General features: G+C 38.9%; 2 protein-coding genes across 2 annotated transcripts; both read left to right on the top strand.

The window, feature by feature from the left end:
• Positions 1–215: 215 nt before the first annotated feature.
• On the top strand, positions 216–1,876 carry sod3b (superoxide dismutase 3, extracellular b). The gene is made up of 2 exons (XM_051703029.1): positions 216–325; positions 1,023–1,876. The coding sequence occupies exon 2, from the start codon at positions 1,034–1,036 to the stop codon at positions 1,634–1,636; it is 603 nt and encodes a 200-aa protein (XP_051558989.1). The 5' UTR covers positions 216–325; positions 1,023–1,033; the 3' UTR covers positions 1,637–1,876.
• Positions 1,877–3,185: 1,309 nt separating this feature from the next.
• On the top strand, positions 3,186–19,327 carry aip (aryl hydrocarbon receptor interacting protein). The gene is made up of 7 exons (XM_051702995.1): positions 3,186–3,318; positions 8,687–8,869; positions 9,128–9,316; positions 9,437–9,613; positions 9,840–9,981; positions 16,562–16,794; positions 18,461–19,327. Exons 1-7 carry the CDS (start codon positions 3,220–3,222, stop codon positions 18,464–18,466), a joined length of 1,029 nt encoding a protein of 342 aa, XP_051558955.1. The 5' UTR covers positions 3,186–3,219; the 3' UTR covers positions 18,467–19,327.
• Positions 19,328–19,450: the final 123 nt, after the last annotated feature.

The following is a 19,450-nucleotide window of genomic DNA, read 5'->3' as shown; positions in this document are numbered from 1 at the left end:
TTTTACTTCATTTGGTACCGTGAAAATGTAATTAGAAAAACTATGTGCAAAAACTTGCAAAATAAAAATTAAGTAAATCTTACTATTCATTTTTTTTAGCGTGTTCACATTGACTGCAACTTCAGAAAATACATGATTTTGTGCTGCATTGTAGGCAGACATGCAATTTGATCCCTACAAAATGTGCAAGCACTGTAATTTGGTCATCCTGTTATGTTTACGCCCCTAAATTATGCAAGTTTGAAATAACAACCCTTAAATTATCACATGCGAGGAGAACACCGACCAAGTAACACGCTATCATAAAACTAGCCTGTTCAAAGAGGTGAGTTAACAAAGGAGGTACATGTTGTGTAGAATCTATTTCAAAATGTGAAGTGACTGTGCATCATCATCAATTTTAAGATAACGCTAGGTTACACTCAGGGCTGGACTGGTAATCTGGTATACCGGGCATTTTCCCTGTGGGCCAACGCACTTTGGGGCCGATCAGGGGCGGACTGGCCATCGGGAGAACCGGGCGGGCCGGTGGGCCGGCCGCGAAACGGGCCGAATGGGCCGCGATAAGCTGGAATGAGCCGCCGCGTTATGCAGAACGGGCCACAAAACGCCGCCGCGATATGCCGAAGGGGGCAGCGATATGCAGAAAAGGACAGCGACCCGCTCAACAACTTTTGGGCCAGTTTCTATGTAAAATCCCTGGCCGATTTCTCTTCCCAGTCCACCCCTGGTTACACATTGAAGGAGATCCATCATCTGTATAGACCAGAAAAGAGTTTAAAAACATGTTTTCTTGGCGATTAGCAACAAGGCTTACATCATTGTTTCTGATATTTAGTATAAAAAGCATTACTGTTAATAATTGAATGTGCTTTGTAAACTTTTGTGTATATTTGAAAAATATGAGCACTACGATTTTAATACTGTGTTGTCCAAGTTCATCATGGCAAAAGGTGGTAGATGCATATTGCTTGAAAAATTAACAATTGACTTGACATTGATGTATTTTGTTTTGCTTTTAGGAAAAGAGGAAATGAAGGCCCTACAAATTTCACTACTTCTAGCAGTCTTGTTCAGTTGCCATGTGCACTTTTCTGGATCACTGTCAGGTTTGGCATATGCTTCAAATCCAGTTCCTCCAGTGTACAGTGATTCCAGATCACTTCAGACTGTGTGTAGAATGCACCCTAACACTCGATTAGCACCTGGCTTGCCTCGTGTATACGGTCAAGTTTTTTTCAAACAGTCTGGACCAAAGGAAAAGCTGAGGGTGACTTTCAGACTGTATGGCCTTCCTGACCACAGTAAGCAGCCCAGGGCAGTGCACATTCATGAATATGGAGACTTGAGTAAAGGCTGTGAATCTACAGGTGGGCATTACGATCCCCTCGGAATGAACCATCCACAACATCCAGGCGATTTTGGGAACTTTGTGCCCAATAATGGGAAGATTCGTCAATCAATGGATGCTAATGCAACACTCTTTGGGAGGCTCTCAGTACTCGGCCGATCTGTTGTGATTCATGAGGGAGAGGATGATTTGGGCAGAGGTGGCAATGTAGAAAGCCTGCGGAATGGCAATGCTGGACAGCGACTGGCATGCTGTGTTATTGGGCTGGGCAACCCCAGAAATTAATACATACTACACATAAAAAAATATATATTTCACAATCCTTACTACCCAATATAATGCTATTAAAATGTTTTATATATATATATATATATATATATATATATATATATATATATATATATATATATAATATTTCAAGCTGAATAACTGCTCTACATTGTTTAGAATTAGTACTGCTGTAGAATTGTAGTTTTATTTCTCAAAATGTATGTTCTTTAATAAATCTGACAAATAAGCAAAGGTGATAAAACACACTGTCAAGTTTTTAAAAAAGTATATATATTTTTAAAAAAGCCATGCATATTAAAAAGTTTTCTTAGGTTACTCCATCTGACCTGAACAAAATGAGCCTTTTCATAACAATGTCCAAGTATCTTATAATTTAAAAAAACTTCACCCACAGTCATGAGGGTCTAAATGGTTCCTCTCTGTTTTATGTGTTGTTGTTTTTTTTTTTTTTTTGTTTGTTTTTTTTGTCACTTGACAACAGTGACAAAACAGTGACATATTTTAACCCAAAAATGAAAATTCTCTCATAATTTACTCACCCTCAAGCCATCCCAGATGTGTAGGACTTTCTTTATTCTACTTAACACAAACAAACATTTTTAGAAGAAAATCTCAGCTCTGTTGGTCCATACAATGCAAGTGAATGGTGACCAAAATCACAAATGGATCTAAAAATGCCCAGATAATGTCAAATTTTTAAAACATTTTCAAGACAATTAGAAAATAATAGAATAGAATATATTCCAATATATTTTGATGTTTTATTTTTCACTTTTCAAAGAGATGATGCAACAAATACAGAGCAGGATTTATTACTTCCACGCTGAAATTTTATGAGACGCAACTGGCTGTCAAACACATATTCAGTTACACATAACACATAATCTACACATAAGTATTTTCTCAGACACTTTTTGAGTCTAAAGACACACAACTAACATATATTCAGTGGTACACCCAAATGACAATAGCCAAATCAAACTGTTCATGTGTTATACTTGCTATAGTTTACTTCCATGTTGCTTCTTCGTCAAATAGCAATATCAAATGTAAATCAAGTTAATCACTGACACATCAGCACCACCTTGAGTGAGAAATAGCATGTTTAATATGTATGTGTAGACGCATATGGAATACTGAAAATTCACCAGTCACACAGAAAATCAACGCAATATAGTAGTAATTTGTCTTGTAATAAACAAAGGAATATATCCTGTGATAGTAAACTTATATAGATAAGAAATAATCATAAAAATATGATTTATGGAAGGACAAAAAAAATATAACACTATTACATAACTAGGGGCTTTAATGACCCTATAGGCCTACACTTTTGGTAATCAATCAATTTTGAAACATTTTTTAAAATAAACAAAATATAGTAATAAGCATTAGGCTATTATATCCTATAAATAGATTACAGTTGAAAGAAACTGGCATTTGTTACATTAGACGTGGGATGCTCTTTGAATGTGTTTACATAAGTGTCATAAAATTTCTCGAGGGTTCTGGTGCTTGCAGCGCCATCTAGACTGAACGGGGCGGCTCTAGTCTATTTTTCTACATCTTGGAGAAGAATGGAGGAACTTGTTGTCAAACTCGGGGCGGATGGCGTTCACAAAAAAGTAATATCTCCCGGAAAAGGAGAGCTTTCTTCGTTCCCAAATGGAACAAAGGTAATCTAAAGTCCGGTATACATTAAATGTATATGAAATGTCGATGCTGTGAAACAACATTTTATTCTGTAGTGAAATCAAACTCAGATAGCGAGCTAGCAGGATCGGCTTGGTTCGCTCGTTTGGACGAATAACATAGGCTTGATACCGCTTGAAAATAACTCAAGAGCCGACTTGTACTGTGTAGAAGTCGGTAGTATTAGGGGGATTTTAACTATATGTGCAATTTTAACAAGGACTTGCTAGGTTTTCTGGGTTAGCCGTTAGCTAACCATCAGGATGGATACCTGATGCTACAGTCCATGAAGGCGGTCTAAGACAGGACGTCTGTTTGCATTTTTTGGCATTGAGAAGAGGGGAAAAGGTGGTTCTTCCTTCTTGAGCGACAGTTGAAAGCTATGCACCCCTTAAACAAAGCTTTTTTTTTCTTTCTTTTTTTTTTTGTACGTATGAAAACTGATTTCCCGTTGCAGTGTAAATACGACGGCGCCATCAAGTGAGATGTGTGTACATAAAATATATAAATTTATTTATAAAATATTCTACTGAAGACAGCTTTAAGGGAGTGTTCACCCTAAAAATTCTCTCATCATTTATTCACCCTCATGCCATCCCGGATGTTTGACTTTCTGCCTTCTGCAGAACACAACCAAGATTTTTAGAAGAATATTTCTCAGCACTGTAAGTCCATACAATGCAAGTGAGTGGTGACCAGAACTTTGAAGGTCCAAAAAGCACATAAAGGGAGCATAAAAGTAATTCACGTGACTCCAGTGGTTAAATCCATCCTTGCGTCCCAGTTCGGACCCTATCTGCCCTAAACAGTACCGAGATGAGAATTATGGTATCCCAAATCATAGTATGTGCAAATGAGTGTCCCAAAGTTGCCCAGATGGTCTACAATTTCCGGTAAATTTTTGACATGTGGATCCGTGAATACTCTTTCGGCTTATATTGCCCACAATCCCTTGCTTGACGGACGAGGAATTTGACCGCTTGCTTCAGAACTACAATTGTCATACTTGAAGAAACTTCAAACATGGCGGTGAGACTGGCGGCGCATCATCTCTTCATCATGTTTTTACAACACAAAACAACGTTATTGTTACATTAGGTTTGCTTGAACGCTGTGAAAAGAAAGTACTTTGCTCTTGCTGCCATTGAATATGCTGATCGGCTTATTACATTTGAACAATCAAGCGGCTCCATTTACATTGAACAGAAAAGGGTACGAGGGATTAATAATCCTTATTTTACCATCATGCATTATTTTATGTCCAACTACTGTATTTGTACTGCTTACTGTGGATGCTCTTGTGTTTACTTAAGAGCTTCTTTTATTTTATTATTATTTTTTTTTCTCCCCAATTTTGGAATGCCCAATTCCCACTATTTAGTAGGTCCTCATGGTCACCTCAATCCGGGTGGTGGAGGACAAGTCTCAGTTGCCTCCGCCTCTGAGACAGTCAATCTGCGCATCTTATCACGTGGCTCGCTGTGCATGACACCGCAGAGACTCCCAGCATGTGGAGGCTCATGTTACACTCCGCGATCCACGCACAATTTACCACGCGCCCCACTGAGAGTGAGAACCACTAATCGCGACCACGAGGAGGTTACCCCATGTGACTCTACCCTCCTTAGCAACCGGGCCAATTTGGTTGCTTAGGAGACCTGGCTGGAGACACTCAGCAGGCCCTGGATTCGAACTTGTGACTCCAGGGGTGGTAGCTAGTGTCAATACTCATTGAGCTACCTAGGCCCCCCACTTAAGAGCTTCTTGTATAATATTTAAGGAAAAGTCTCAGCACACCATATCGATTTAAAACGATATTATCACAAACAGAAAATAAACCAAATGAACACAATTGACTGTTCTTTATTTTTGTCATTTATTGTATCATTGAAATTTAGCATAGGTCAGATTCTCTTTCAAGAGACTGTAGTAATGATGTAAACAGTAACACTGCCAAAGTATATTAAAAAAAGGGATCTATCACAATGTTATTCAAGTGTTCTGTCTTTCTGACTTAACATTCAAGTTAAGTAGATAATCCAAGATTTGTTCTTTAAGCCAAGCAGACACTACACGACTTGCAGTCGGCGCCCTGCGACTAAAAGTCCAGTTTTCGTTGTGCTGGTGCACACACTACAGGACCATAGTGTATCAACTACATGACCATTCGTTCCCGACTGAGGCCTTGTGAACACTGGTATTAAGATGAGTTTTGTGTGATCTGATCGCAAATGTACAAGCAAGACATCACCGTTAAACCTGGTCGTCTCTTTTGACCATTTGTTTTCAGATTTTGTGGAGAGTTTCTCTGATTTCATGAGGACATACATCAGTCATTACATCTGTGTTTTACTGAATGATAATAAAGTGCAAAAAAGTAAAAGACGAGAAAGAAAACGCTAAAAACCGGAGCACAGATTCTCTTAATATTCCCAAACATGATGTTAAGAGTAGAATTCTGATTTATTTTAGTGCAGTATCTGTAACTGAGCTTCTAATGTGCGTGCTGCTCATTTCTGAGTCCCTATTGTGCATGTTCATGCTTTCGATTTTTTTAAATTTTCCAATCATACTCTTATTTCCCTTTAAATCCGCACGTAATCGGCGAAAAACCATCCGTTACAGCTGTCTTTAGCGTTGTCCCGTTTCAAACGTATCGCCAAAAATACATCTTAAAATTGTAAGTCTTTCACTCATCAGGACAGTGCACACACCTGAAGACAAGACGTCTAGATATCAAGCAGTATTGAAAACTTGCAGCATCTGTAACTCGTCTCGGCCTGTCGCAGGAGTGCGCAGACAACAAGACCTTTCGTTGTGAGATCCAAGACTTCCTGTTGCAGACCAGTCACAGACTCAAAACATCAAAGGAGAGGAGCTTGAGTCATGTATTGTAAACTAGGCATTAGTTGATAATGAAACATAAGACCACATCTTTAACTTAACTGTTTTCTGTGTTATATTTAATCTGCACCACACTGTAAACATCACACATTGATAAGCGATAACGATAGGAAAAGAGACACGTTTGATTTGCATAACTACACTGTATTACATGCATCATCAAAACATCAGCGGCTCTGCCTTCGAAAACCCCGCGAAAGATCTTCAATGCTGTTTCTTCTCCAGTAATGTAGGAATCATTATAGGGTATCGTATATAAAATGAAATGAAGAATGTGCAGGCCATGATAACTGTAACAGGATGATTGACAGGTGGTGTATGGTGACAGGATACACGTAACAATGCGACTGAAGGGTCTTTGGTTTCAAAAGGGGATTTAATGATGTGATAGTATGTCCCAATACTTGCATTTTTTTTGAAAGACACTAAAAGGTAGACACTTTTCCATCACAAAAACAGTGCACACTTTAAGGGCATAGTATATGTAGGTGAATAGGGATGCAGCACATCTCTTCAGTCCAAATGCTAAGTGTGGGTGAGAAACGGATCAATATTTAAGTCCTTTTTTAACATAAATTCTCTTCCCTGCCCAGTAGGTGGCGAAATGCACAAAGAATGCAAATCGCCAAAAACAAAAGAAGAATGTGAAAGTGGAGATTAAGAGTTAAAAATGACTTAAATATTGATCTGTTTTCTCATCCACACTAATCATATCTCTTCTGGTATGGATTTAACCACTGGAGTCTAATAGATTACTTTTATGCTGTCCTTATATGCTTTTGGAGCTTCAATGTTTTGGTACCCATTAACTTGCATTGTGAGGACCTACAGAGCTGAAATATTCTTCTAAAAATCTTTGTTTGTGTTCAGCAGAAGAAACAAAGTCATACACATCTGGGATGAGTAAATGATGAGAGAATTTTCATTTTGGGGTCAGTTATCCCTTTAAGCTCTATAGATACAGTCATCAAAAGGTGCATTGTGCGAAATGCAAAGTATGAGACACAACAACATATGGGTGTTTCTTCAACCTTGGGCACTTTCAGTTCCCAGGTGTTGATTAAAATATTAAATCTTTTTTGATTTTTTAGATGGTCACATTATAACTGACTTGAAACTCTAACCAGGTCTCCCTCATTTATTTATTTTTATTTCTCAAATGCCAGATTAAATTGTTTTAGCCTTGTCCCAGACCCAGACTTTCATTAATAAATCCGTTATTAAAAATAAAATGTATTCCATGTTTAAAACTATGATCATCTAAACAAAGAGTGAAATAAAGCATTTCAGTGTTTATTGTGAACATTTTCTATTCATTTAAAAAAAAAAAAATTACGACTGTCCCACAGTTGTGGCGACATTTCCACCAAACCAAACAATTTTGCCCCTAAAAACATTTCAGTGAAGAGCACACAAAATATGATATTGGAAGAAAAATCAAGGTAAAATACCACTTCTGAGCAGAATATTTTATTGGGTATCATTTCCAGTCAAGTTGTAATTTTGGCAAATTATGAAAAAAGTGTAATAATATTGTTTCATTGTATTTAGGATACATAAACTGTTAGCTATGAAATTAGCCTTAGTGAGACAAAGTAGTCTGCCGTTTTATAAAAAAAAAAACCCCACACAGAATTCTATTAAACACAATACAGAATTTGAGATGTGATGCAAATGACACTGTGGTGGGAATTTTAATGACTTTCAGGAAAAGAAAAAAAATGACAATGATAAATCTTATGTGATGCATGTACATTCACTGTTAGACATTGTTTGTAGGAGAAAAAAAAAAAAAAAATATATATATATATATATATATATATTAGAAAAATATTTTAACAAGACTTTATAGAAGTCCACAGTGATAAAAGTCCCCAAAGTGGAAGAAACACATTTATACAGTTGCAATCAAAACTATTCAACCCTCCTGAGCTGCAAGACATTCTGGTGATCTGAATAAAAATACATACACTAAAACCTCAGTAAACAGTCAAAGAAAGTTTTTATATATATATATACAAATTTGAGTGATTTTGAGAACATAAAGTTCTAATTCTTTCCACAAATGTCAGGTCAAAATGATTTAACTCCCAAAGTCAGTATTTTGTGGAGCATCCTTTACCCTTTGTAACATCTAATGTTTCAGATAAGTGTTCTCGAGCTTCTTACACCTCTCTGTTGGAATCTTATGTGCAAAAGGTTGCAACTCATTTACATTCTTTGGTTTTTGTGCTGCCAGTGGGAGTTTAATGCAGGGACTGATATTGTTTCATGAATAATTTTGATTGCAATTGTATATATTCTAATATATAGTCTGGTGTAGACTCTGGCTGTAAACATTTAGAAAACTAATGATCAAAATTGCTAATGCAGCAAGTACATCAAATGTTGAATAATCAATTTTAACATGAATATTCTTCTAAGAAATGTATTTTTCTCCCTTAAAAGGTCAAATTTCATTACCGTACTAGCCTTTGTGATGGCACTCTGTTGGATGACTCCAGGTCAATGGGCGATCGCAGCAAACCTATGGAGCTCATACTGGGGAAAAAGTTCAAACTACCCGTGTGGGAGCAAGTGGTAACCACTATGAGGGAGGGTGAAGTGGCTGAATTCACCTGTGATGTCAAGGTCAGTGACTGTCAGGCAGAGAAACAGCTAATACTCTTCTGTTCTACAGACTACTAACATCTATGAACAAGTCAAGCCAGTTTTATTTGTATAGCATTTTTCATAGAACATATTGTATCAAAGCAGCTTAAGAAAATATTGCCTTTATTTTAGAACATGAACAGTCAACTGTATCAATCTGAAAAAGAAAAAAAAACTTTTATAATTATATTTCTATGGCTTCCTCAGTATTCATTGTTTTTGTTTCTACTGTAACAGCATACAGCTCTCTATCCTATGGTTTCTCTGTCACTACGCAACATCAGCAGAGGAAAAGACCCACTGGAAGGACAGAGACACTGCTGTGGAATAGCCCAGGTTCACTCGCATCATTCATTAGGTTTCCCAGATCTGGATAAGTTGCAGGCCAATCCTCAGCCTCTAGTTTTTACTCTGGAATTGCTGCAGGTGAGAAACGGTTGCATGACATCATTGTTGGAGGTACAATTTTACAATTGTAAAGTGAGCTACAAAGTAGCTGATGATTCCCATTTAGTGATACATTCCCTATGTCCTCATCTTCCCAAGGTCTTGCCTCCTGGCTCCTTCCAAATGGAGATATGGGCAATGACAGATGATGAGAAGCTGGAAGCCGTACCACACATCCATGAGGAGGGAAATTCACTCTACAAGAGTGGAGATATTGATGAAGCTTCTGAGAAGTACTACAGTGCCATAGCCTGTCTGAAGAGCTTGCAGATGAAGGTTTGCTTTAATAGTGATTAAGCACATTCACACAACATATACACCTTATCCTTATACCAAAACTATAGCTTTTGTACCCTTTAACTATGTATCATTATGCACATAATATCTGGGATAATGTTTGCACAGAAACACCAGCAGTGTCTGAACTTAGTTATTCCATGCCTAACATGACTTTTGTTATGGATAACAAGTTATCCATAAAATATGTATTTCCCATTTTTAGGAGCGGCCGGGTGATGAGACATGGATCAAACTTGACAACATGATCACTCCTCTCCTCCTCAACTACTGCCAGTGCAAGCAGCTCCAGGGCCAGCACTATGAGGTCTTGGACCACTGCTCTTCTATCATCAACAAATATGATGGTAAAGTCACTACCAAAGGCATTTAAATAATAATTTCATTAGCATAAGTAACAAATCATTCGACAACAGTCAAGTCCCATTCTCCTCTTTCATAACCAGTAATTTCATGTTCGACTACAATCATCTTGAAAAAAATTTTTAAGCACTCAGCACAGACAAATGCAAAGCATGGAGTAATTATTTAGGCCTAGAGTCCTTCCTCTGCCCCTGCACTAACACTAGCCGCGTTTCCACTGTAGGGTCAAACGTGGGCATGCTAGTGCATGCCAGGGCCAGTTGCGTTCCCACTGTCACTTCCGGGGCTTCATCGTGCCTCCTCTGGGCTTTCTCTGGGATTACCCTTGGGCCAAACAAGACCAACTGAGGATTGAGGTAGTGTCAATGTGAAAGGCGGAGTTTTGCCGAACTTGCCAGGTTGTATATCAAGCGCACAACGGTACAGGTTCGGGAAAAATAAAAAATTGCAGGCACGGTACAAATCCGTTAAAATGCACAATGGACAAAGCGGTGCCCAAAAAAAGAATGTTCCATGGTTCGAGACGGAGCATGTGAGGGGAGTGGTGATAATTCCATCTGAGCAGAGAGCACCTTTTTGAAGATTCCACTCCACTCGCTCAGGCCGCACAGTACCGCTCACTCATCCCAGAATGCACTTCGTGATATGCTAGTTTGGGAATCTGCAAAATAAGCAATAGGCCAGAGGTTATGGAGCTCAAACATTGTTTTAGTGAAGTTGCAAACCTTATACATAAATGCAAAGTAAAAATCAAAGCTAAGAACAAGGAAGGAGAAGAAATCGAAAGAGAGTGGAGAGACTGTGAGAGTTAGCAAAGATTCCCTTTGGAATCTTAAGCGTCACATTGCAAGAGAGCACGAGGATTTTACGCGAACATGGTAGCGCAGCAAAAGGTGAGTGTAACGGGGTTCAATGGAAAGGAGGCAGCGAGAACCGGATGCAGCATCAAAGTAATATTTAATTAAACAAAAACACACAAACATAAACACATACAGGGCAGCTGCCTGTAGCTCTCTCTCTCCTGAACTGCCGCCTCTGGCGGCCTTTATCCCTCTCGTCAGCTTGATTAGCCTGATTAGGGGCCGGGCGTGTGTCATCACCACCGGGCCCCGCCCTCCTCCTTGCCACATTCCTCCCTCCTTTCCTTCAGGCCGGGAAGCCCCCGGCATGATGTACACCCATGGGCATGCCCTTCCAGCAGGTCTCCCCACCTTCTTGGACCTCGGAGGGAGACAAGGGGAGGGAAAAATAACAACAACAAAAAAAGAGAGGGAAAGGCCAACACGGAACGATAGCAGGAGAGAGAGAGGAGAGATATGCCATAGCCTGGTCCTTGGTCACTCCTCCACCCTCTAGTGGATGACAGCCGCTCCTCCCCGGCTGGATCGGAGGCAGTCCTCTGGCGGACGGAACGCCCCGCCATGTTTTGGTGGATGGTAGGGGTCTCCTCCGCACCTGTTCTCCTGCTCCAGGCGGTCGGCAGTGAGCCCCTTCCCGCTTGCGGATGGCGGTCCTATCTTTGACCTATCTTTCAATGGAAAGCAGGAGGCGAGAACCGGACGAAGCATCAAAGTAATATTTAATTAAACAAAAACACACAAACATAAACACATACAAGGCAGCTGCATGTAGCACTCTCTCTCCTGAACTGCCACCTCTGGTGGCCTTTGTCCCTCGCGTCGGCTTGATTAGCCTGATTAGGGGCCGGGAGTGCATCATCACCACCCGGCCCCGCCCTCCTCCTTGCCACAGTGAGCTAGTAGGTTACACTACCATTTGATAATAAATTAAGAGATAAGTAGTAAGGTATCTTGTTGTTTTGCAATCATGACAGTGCAGCTGCCAGCTGGATGCAAGCCTGGTTTGTGAACGTTAGAGCACCCTCAATTGAATATGTAAGCTTAATAATACTGTACATTGGCAAAGCATATATCCTTGAATCCAGGCGAAAGCACACTTGCATCAAAACCAATAAACATGTATGATCTTGCGGATCAGTGACACTAGATTAGTGTTTGTGGAAAACATCTTCCGACATTGCTTGCTGCATTCATTTGCAGAGAAAAAAAAGCCATAAATGATTATAGCCTACATTAGCAAAAACATTTTTCTAAATTTATTTTTCTATTTTAGTGTAATTCGTGGATTAAATATGTTTTATTTGTTTTGAGATCATTAAACATGATTTAGAGAATTGGTAATATATGTACCATTTTCAAAGAAAACATAAGTGAACAGGCAAAACACATTTATTTTATTTCTTATGGGATTCATGTTCAACTGTAGGTTATAACAGAATGGCACAATCATAAAACAAAACATGGCAACAAAGAAAAAAATGAAATGACCCCTGTTCAAAAGTCTGCATACCCTTAGTTCTTAATACTGTGTATTGCCCCCTTTAGCATCAATGATAGCGTGCAGTCTTTTGTTATAGTTGTCTATGAGGCCCCAGATTCTTGCAGGTGGTATAGCTGCCCATTCGTCTTGGCAAAATGCCTCCAGGTCGTGCAAAGTCACTGGTTGTCTTGCATGAACCGCATGTTTGAGATCTCCCCAGAGTGGCTCGATGATATTAAGGTCAGGAGACTGTGATGGCCACTCCAGAACCTTCACCTTTTTCTGCTGTAACCACTGGAGGGTCAGCTTGGCCTTGTGCTTAGAGTCATTGTCATGCTGGAAAGTCTAAGAGCGTCCCATGCGCAGCTTTCGTGCAGAAGAATGCAAATTGTCTGCCAGTATTTTCTGATAACATGCTGCATTCATCTTGCCATCAATTTCCACAAGATTCCCCGTGCCTTTAGAGCTCACACCCCACCAAAACATCAGTGAGCCACCACCATGCTTCACAGTGGGGATGGTATTCTTTTCACTATAGGCCTTGTTGACCCCTCTCCAAACATAGCGCTATGGTTGTGACCATAAAGCTCTATTTTGGTCTCATCACTCCAAATTACAGTGTGCCATAAGCTGTGAGGCGTGTCAAGGTGTTGTCAGGCATATTGTAACCGGGCTTTTTTGTTTCTGGCAACTCGACCATGCAGCTCATTTTTGTTCAAGTATCGTTGTATTGTGCTCCTTGAAACAACCACACCGTCTTTTTCCAGAGCAGCCTGTATTTCTCCTGAGGTTACCTGTGGGTTATTCTTTGTATCCCGAACAATTCTTCTGGCAGTTGTGGCTGAAATCTTTCTTGGTCTACCTGACCTTGGCTTGGTATCAAGAGATCCCCGAATTTTCCACTTCTTAATAAGTGATTGAACAGTACTGACTGGCATTTTCAAGGCTTTGAATATCTTTTTATATCCATTTCCATCTTTATAAAGTTCCATTACCTTGTTACGCAGGTCTTTTGACAGTTCTTTTCTGCTCCCCATGGCTCAGTATCTAGCCTGCTCAGTGCATCCACGTGAGAGCTAACAAACTCATTGACTATTTATACACACACTAATTGCAATTTAAAAAGCCACAGGTGTGGGAAATTAACCTTTAATTGCCATTTAAACCTGTGTGTGTCACCTTGTGTGTCTGTAATGAGGCCAAACATTCAAGGGTATGTAAACTTTTGATCAGGGCCATTTGGGTGATTACTGTTATTATGATTTAAAAAGGAGCCAAACAACCATGTGATAATAAATGGCTTCATATGATTACTATCCTTAAAAGATTTACATGATCAGTCATATTTTCAAAATCAATGCCAAAATTTTACAATTTCTGGCAGGGTATGCAAACTTTTGAGCACAAGTGTATGTGTGTGTGTGTGTGTGTGTGTATATATGTGTGTGTGTGTGTGTGTATATATATATATATATATATATACAGGTGCATCTCAATAAATTAGAATGTCGTGGAAAAGTTCATTTATTTCAGTAATTCAACTCAAATTGTGTAACTCGTGTATTAAATAAATTCAGTGCACACAGACTGAAGTAGTTTAAGTCTTTGGTTCTTTTAATTGTGATGATTTTGGCTCACATTTAACAAAAACCCACCAATTCACTATCTCAAAAAATTAGAATACATCATAAGACCAATAAAAAAAACATTTTTAGTGAATTGTTGGCCTTCTGGAAAGTATGTTCATTTACTGTATATGTACTCAATACTTGGTAGGGGCTCCTTTTGCTTTAATTACTGCCTCAATTCGGCATGGCATGCAGGTGATCAGTTTGTGGCACTGCTGAGGTGGTATGGAAGCCCAGGTTTCTTTGACAGTGGCCTTCAGCTCATCTGCATTTTTTGGTCTCTTGTTTCTCATTTTCCTCTTGACAATACCCCATAGATTCTCTATGGGGTTCAGGTCTGGTGAGTTTGCTGGCCAGTCAAGCACACCAACACCATGGTCATTTAACCAACTTTTGGTGCTTTTGGCAGTGTGGGCAGGTGCCAAATCCTGCTGGAAAATGAAATCAGCATCTTTAAAAAGCTGGTCAGCAGAAGGAAGCATGAAGTGCTCCAAAATTTCTTGGTAAATGGGTGCAGTGACTTTGGTTTTCAAAAAACACAATGGATCAACACCAGCAGATGACATTGCACCCCAAATCATCACAGACTGTGGAAACTTAACACTGGACTTCAAGCAACTTGGGCTATGAGCTTCTCCACCCTTCCTCCAGACTCTAGGACCTTGGTTTCCAAATGAAATACAAAACTTGCTCTCATCTGAAAAGAGGACTTTGGAACACTGGGCAACAGTCCAGTTCTTCTTCTCCTTAGCCCAGGTAAGACGCCTCTGACGTTGTCTGTGGTTCAGGAGTGGCTTAACAAGAGGAATAAGACAACTGTATCCAAATTCCTTGACATGTCTGTGTGTGGTGGCTCTTGATGCCTTGACCCCAGCCTCAGTCCATTCCTTGTGAAGTTCACCCAAATTCTTGAATCGATTTTGCTTGACAATCGTAAGGCTGCGGTTCTCTCGGTTGGTTGTGCATCTTTTTCTTCCACACTTTTTCCTTCCACTCAACTTTCTGTTAACATGCTTGGATACAGCCAGCTTCTTTGGCAATGAATGTTTGTGGCTTACCCTCCTTGTGAAGGGTGTCAATGATTGTCTTCTGGACAACTGTCAGATCAGCAGTCTTCCCCATGATTGTGTAGCCTAGTGAACCAAACTGAGAGACCATTTTGAAGGCTCAGGAAACCTTTGCAGGTGTTTTGAGTTGATTAGCTGATTGGCATGTCACCATATTCTAATTTTTTGAGATAGTGAATTGGTGGGTTTTTGTTAAATGTGAGCCAAAATCATCACAATTAAAAGAACCAAAGACTTAAACTACTTCAGTCTGTGTGCATTGAATTTATTTAATACACGAGTTTCACAATTTGAGTTGAATTACTGAAATAAATGAACTTTTCCACGACATTCTAATTTATTGAGATGCACCTGTATATATATATATATATATATATATATATATATATATATATATATATATATATATATATATATATATATATTAGGACAAAATCTCACTTTATGCAGGACGAATATTTTTTATTTGTTAAATCCATGTTTAACATATTTTGACGTATATGAAGTACAGATTCACTTTATGCTACTTTAAAAATATCAAGGAAAAGCAGAGGGGGCACAGGGTATCTACTAATATAATAGTTATTATATAAATAACCACAGTCCTTTGGATTGCATACAATTCCTACATATAAAATTGAAGGGAATAGGCTGTTAATCAAGCAACAATACTGAAAAAGAGAAGGAAAAAAAAAATCACTGTTTTATTCTGGATAAATTAATACGCCCTTTAAAACTGAACACAAAATTAGGATGAGAAATTGCTCATTTTAATTTATTGACCCAAAGTCTGATAGCATTAAATTAGTAACCTATTAATGTATCAAATCTACAGTAGCCTAATAATCATTCTGTGGAGACAACTGAAGAACAATTACGAATTTCACTTTTACCTGTAATATTTACCTGTAATAATGAAAACATGTACCAGTCAATGTTTTCATTATTGCCATAAACGACTACCGGTAAGCGTGAGGGGTACTTGAGGGAGCACACAAGCATGGAACAGATTGAGCAGAATGTCATACCGCTCCGCTTCGCTCACATGTACGGTGTACGGTGTGCTGGGACATCGTCCCGCTGTTAGTGGAGAGACTATTTGGGACACCATAGCAGGTAGTCAGTAAGTTGTCAATGCTCAGTTATCTTGCTAGCTAGCTACCGTTTATAAGCTATATCAATTTGATATTCTAGATAACATGATACCTCCACTTGAGTTTCCCTTTTGATTTGAACTGGGTGGGGTGTGTGAAGTTTGCACCAGGGCGGCATATTAAGGGTGGGTTTTAGGGCAGCGCAGTAGGGCTATTGTCCTGATTGTGGGATTGCAGATCGATTTTGGTCTCGAGGTCCGAGGCTGTTAGCCCCAGCTGGCCAGTTGATAGCCCTGGCAAGTGACTACTGTGTACTTTACTAATATGGCTATCCTAATGTTAATAAACATAAGAAGGTACTGAACATGCTCCTACCTTGATTGACATTATTTATAATCTGCATTCAGTTGCCCATACTCCTTGTGTTTCTAACAGATAATGTGAAGGCATATTTCAAACGGGGTAAGGCTCATGCAGCAGTATGGAACGAGCCAGAGGCGAGAGCTGACTTTGCCAAAGTGGTTGCATTAGACCCATCACTGGAACCCTCAGTTGCAAAGGAGTTGAGAGCAATGGAGGAACGCATCCGTGAAAAAGAGAAAGAGGAGAAAGGACGCTACAAGAACCTCTTCGGCTACAGTGGCAAAGCCTCTGCTGCAGCAACCATGGTTAGTTCTGGGTTTCCTCATAGTAGGACAGAATCTAGATTAGTGCTACTCAACATACGGCCCTAGAATCAATTTTTGGTGGTGATGTTGTCATCGTCGCGGCAACAAACACAAACCTCTCTTCTTATCATGTTAATAAGGAGCAGTAGTGACAGTATACACTGTGCGACAGTGGACAAGTGTCGACTGATAAAGATTTTGCTGTAACGTTTATACCTCGGAGCAATTTTAAACAAATCACCAAGCAAGAAACTATGGTGTACTCTGCAAACTGTCACAGATGAGTGCTTCAAATGTAGACCGCTTCTTTGATTATAATGGGAGCGATTTAGTTTTTAAAAGTCTTGTCTGGTATATGCAGTCACATCTTTAATATAATATTTTCAGCTATTTTAAAGGAACATTCCGGATTCAGCACTTAACATGGAAGTGAATGGGCTCAATTTTTGGAGGTTTTAAAGACAGAAATGTGAAGCTTATAATTTTATAAAAGCACTTACATTCTGTTAAAACTTGTGTAATATTTGAGCTGTAGAGTTTAAATAATACGTTTTACAGTAATTTTAGGGTTTGTTGTAAAATTGGCTATAACTGTACCTAGAAAAGGCTAGGAAAGCAATTTTATCACACTAAAATAATGTTAACGCATATTATGTCTTGTGGATAATCTTTTTAAATATAGAGTATTTTAACGATTACGGATTGGCCAGATTCACTTCCATTTTAAGTGCCTTGTTGTAACCTAGATTTTTGCTTTTTTTTTTTTTTTTTTTTTTTATAAAAGAACAGGAGGTACAATCAATATTATACCACAAAGGTTGTTGATTAAGCTTAACCTGTATTGAACCCGGAATATTCATTTAAGGCTTCAAATGTGGCTCATACAATCAAATTTATAATGTATTATTGTCTTTTGAAGTTTTACATAATGTGATGCTATTTTTTTGAGAAGATGCAGACTTTTTTTTATTTATTTTTTAATACCCTTTTCTCCCAATTTGGAATGCCCAATTCCCACTACTTAGTCCTTGTGGTGCCGCGGTTACTCCCCTCAATCCGGGTGGTAGAGGACAAGTCTCAGTGCATCTCATCACGTGGCTCATTGTGCATGACACTGCGGAGACTCGCAGCATGTGAAGCCTCATGCTACTCTCCACGAGCCGCGCACAACTTACCACGCACCACATTGAGAGCAAGAACCCCTAATCGTGACCACAAGGAGGTTACCTCATGTAACTCTACGCTCCCTCCCTATTTGGTTGCTTAGGAGACCTGGCTGGAGTCACTCAGCACGCCCTGGATTCAAACTCGTGACTCCAGGTGTGGTAGTCGTCATCAATACTAGCTGAGCTACCCTGGCATAAAGATGCAGACTTAAGATTATTCATCACACATGACTCATATCTTTAGGTTTGTGTCCAAGTTCCATATAAAGAGAAAATAAGATTTTGGTTATACTGCATACCACACATAGTCTACATGCTTCAATTAAAAAAAAAAAAAATGTAAACATGCAATGTGGCCCTTGATGCTAAAGGGATCCTGCTTTGTGGCCCCTGAGCTTTCCAAAGTTGAGTAGCCCTGATTTAGATAAACTCTAATAAACTATAGTTTAGCAACCTGAAATGTTCCTCTGTTCAATAACGTGCTGAATTTTTCTCTTTAGGGCTGAACCAAAGATGAACTTTAAATTTCCCACTTATAAGGAGAGATGGAGTTGTAAGGCCACTGTTACGTTGGAGAACATGCACTCTGATAAATATATCCCTCAAAAGTCCATGTAACCCATCTCTTACACCTTTGGCTTTCTTTCTCCAAACACCACAATCTTATTGTTTATCATTTCCTCATGTCCTATTGGTAAACTGATGTGTGAAGTGAGATCAACCAATGTCTTAGTGCATAGTTTTGAAAAGCCATGCCATCCATTTACCCTTTGAGTTACCCAACATTTGAGGAAGTGTTAAAGAAATGAACACAAAGGTAATCGTGCAATTCAAAGTAGTCCATGGGAACTAGAACTCCTATGAACCAGGATTGGGTAAATACCAGCTCACTGCCTAAACTTGTTATTTTGTATATTTACTCTTAAGACATCGATGATGGAAATTCTCACAGAACCCGTGCTGTAAGGTCAGTTTGATCGAAACAAACTTGAAAGAAAATCTAAAGATAACAGAATGCCAATCTGATAAAGTAGCATTTCTACCACTATAAACCCCATTTCTGTTATTCTTATTTGTATTAATCATGTTTACTATTCCCCACACTGTTAATTATAGTCTATGTATGTTAAATGTTTAAACTTAAGATGAAGAAAATAAACATTAAATGTCAGGCATTGGTAGGCCTATGAAATACGAAAGTGAAAGACAATGTTAACACGGTGATAGCACGTTAAAGAATCCACTCTCCCATCATTGAAATGAAAAACATGTTCTCTCTTTTCATTTTTTTTAGTTGCTTAATTCAATTATCAGTTATGCATATATGTGTGTGTGTCACTACAAATAAACTGATCTTTTCATAATGACTTTTGTTTTAAATGTAGCTATTTTGCATTTGTGACTGAAGCCAAATAAAGTCACCTATCTGCCATTTTCAGAAGCATAAAAACATCTTGCAATTTATCAATGAAAAACTTAGTTTATTTAAA

Source organism: Myxocyprinus asiaticus, chromosome 7 (genome assembly GCF_019703515.2).
Source record: "Myxocyprinus asiaticus isolate MX2 ecotype Aquarium Trade chromosome 7, UBuf_Myxa_2, whole genome shotgun sequence".
NCBI lineage: Eukaryota > Metazoa > Chordata > Actinopteri > Cypriniformes > Catostomidae > Myxocyprinus > Myxocyprinus asiaticus.
The sequence above is the reverse complement of the archived record's forward strand: the minus strand, read 5'-3'. Positions and strand labels throughout refer to the sequence as shown.

What these genes read in the sequence shown, in the direction of transcription:
- aip (XM_051702995.1), top strand. Translation starts at nt 3,220, where the DNA reads ATGGAGGAACTTGTTGTCAAACTCGGGGCGGATGGCGTTCACAAAAAA. An exon ending in AATTCACCTGTGATGTCAAG is followed by an intron (nt 8,870 to 9,127) that starts GTCAGTGACTGT and finishes CTACTGTAACAG; the next exon opens with CATACAGCTCTCTATCCTAT. An exon ending in TGAAGAGCTTGCAGATGAAG is followed by an intron (nt 9,614 to 9,839) that starts GTTTGCTTTAAT and finishes TCCCATTTTTAG; the next exon opens with GAGCGGCCGGGTGATGAGAC.
- sod3b (XM_051703029.1), top strand. Translation starts at nt 1,034, where the DNA reads ATGAAGGCCCTACAAATTTCACTACTTCTAGCAGTCTTGTTCAGTTGC.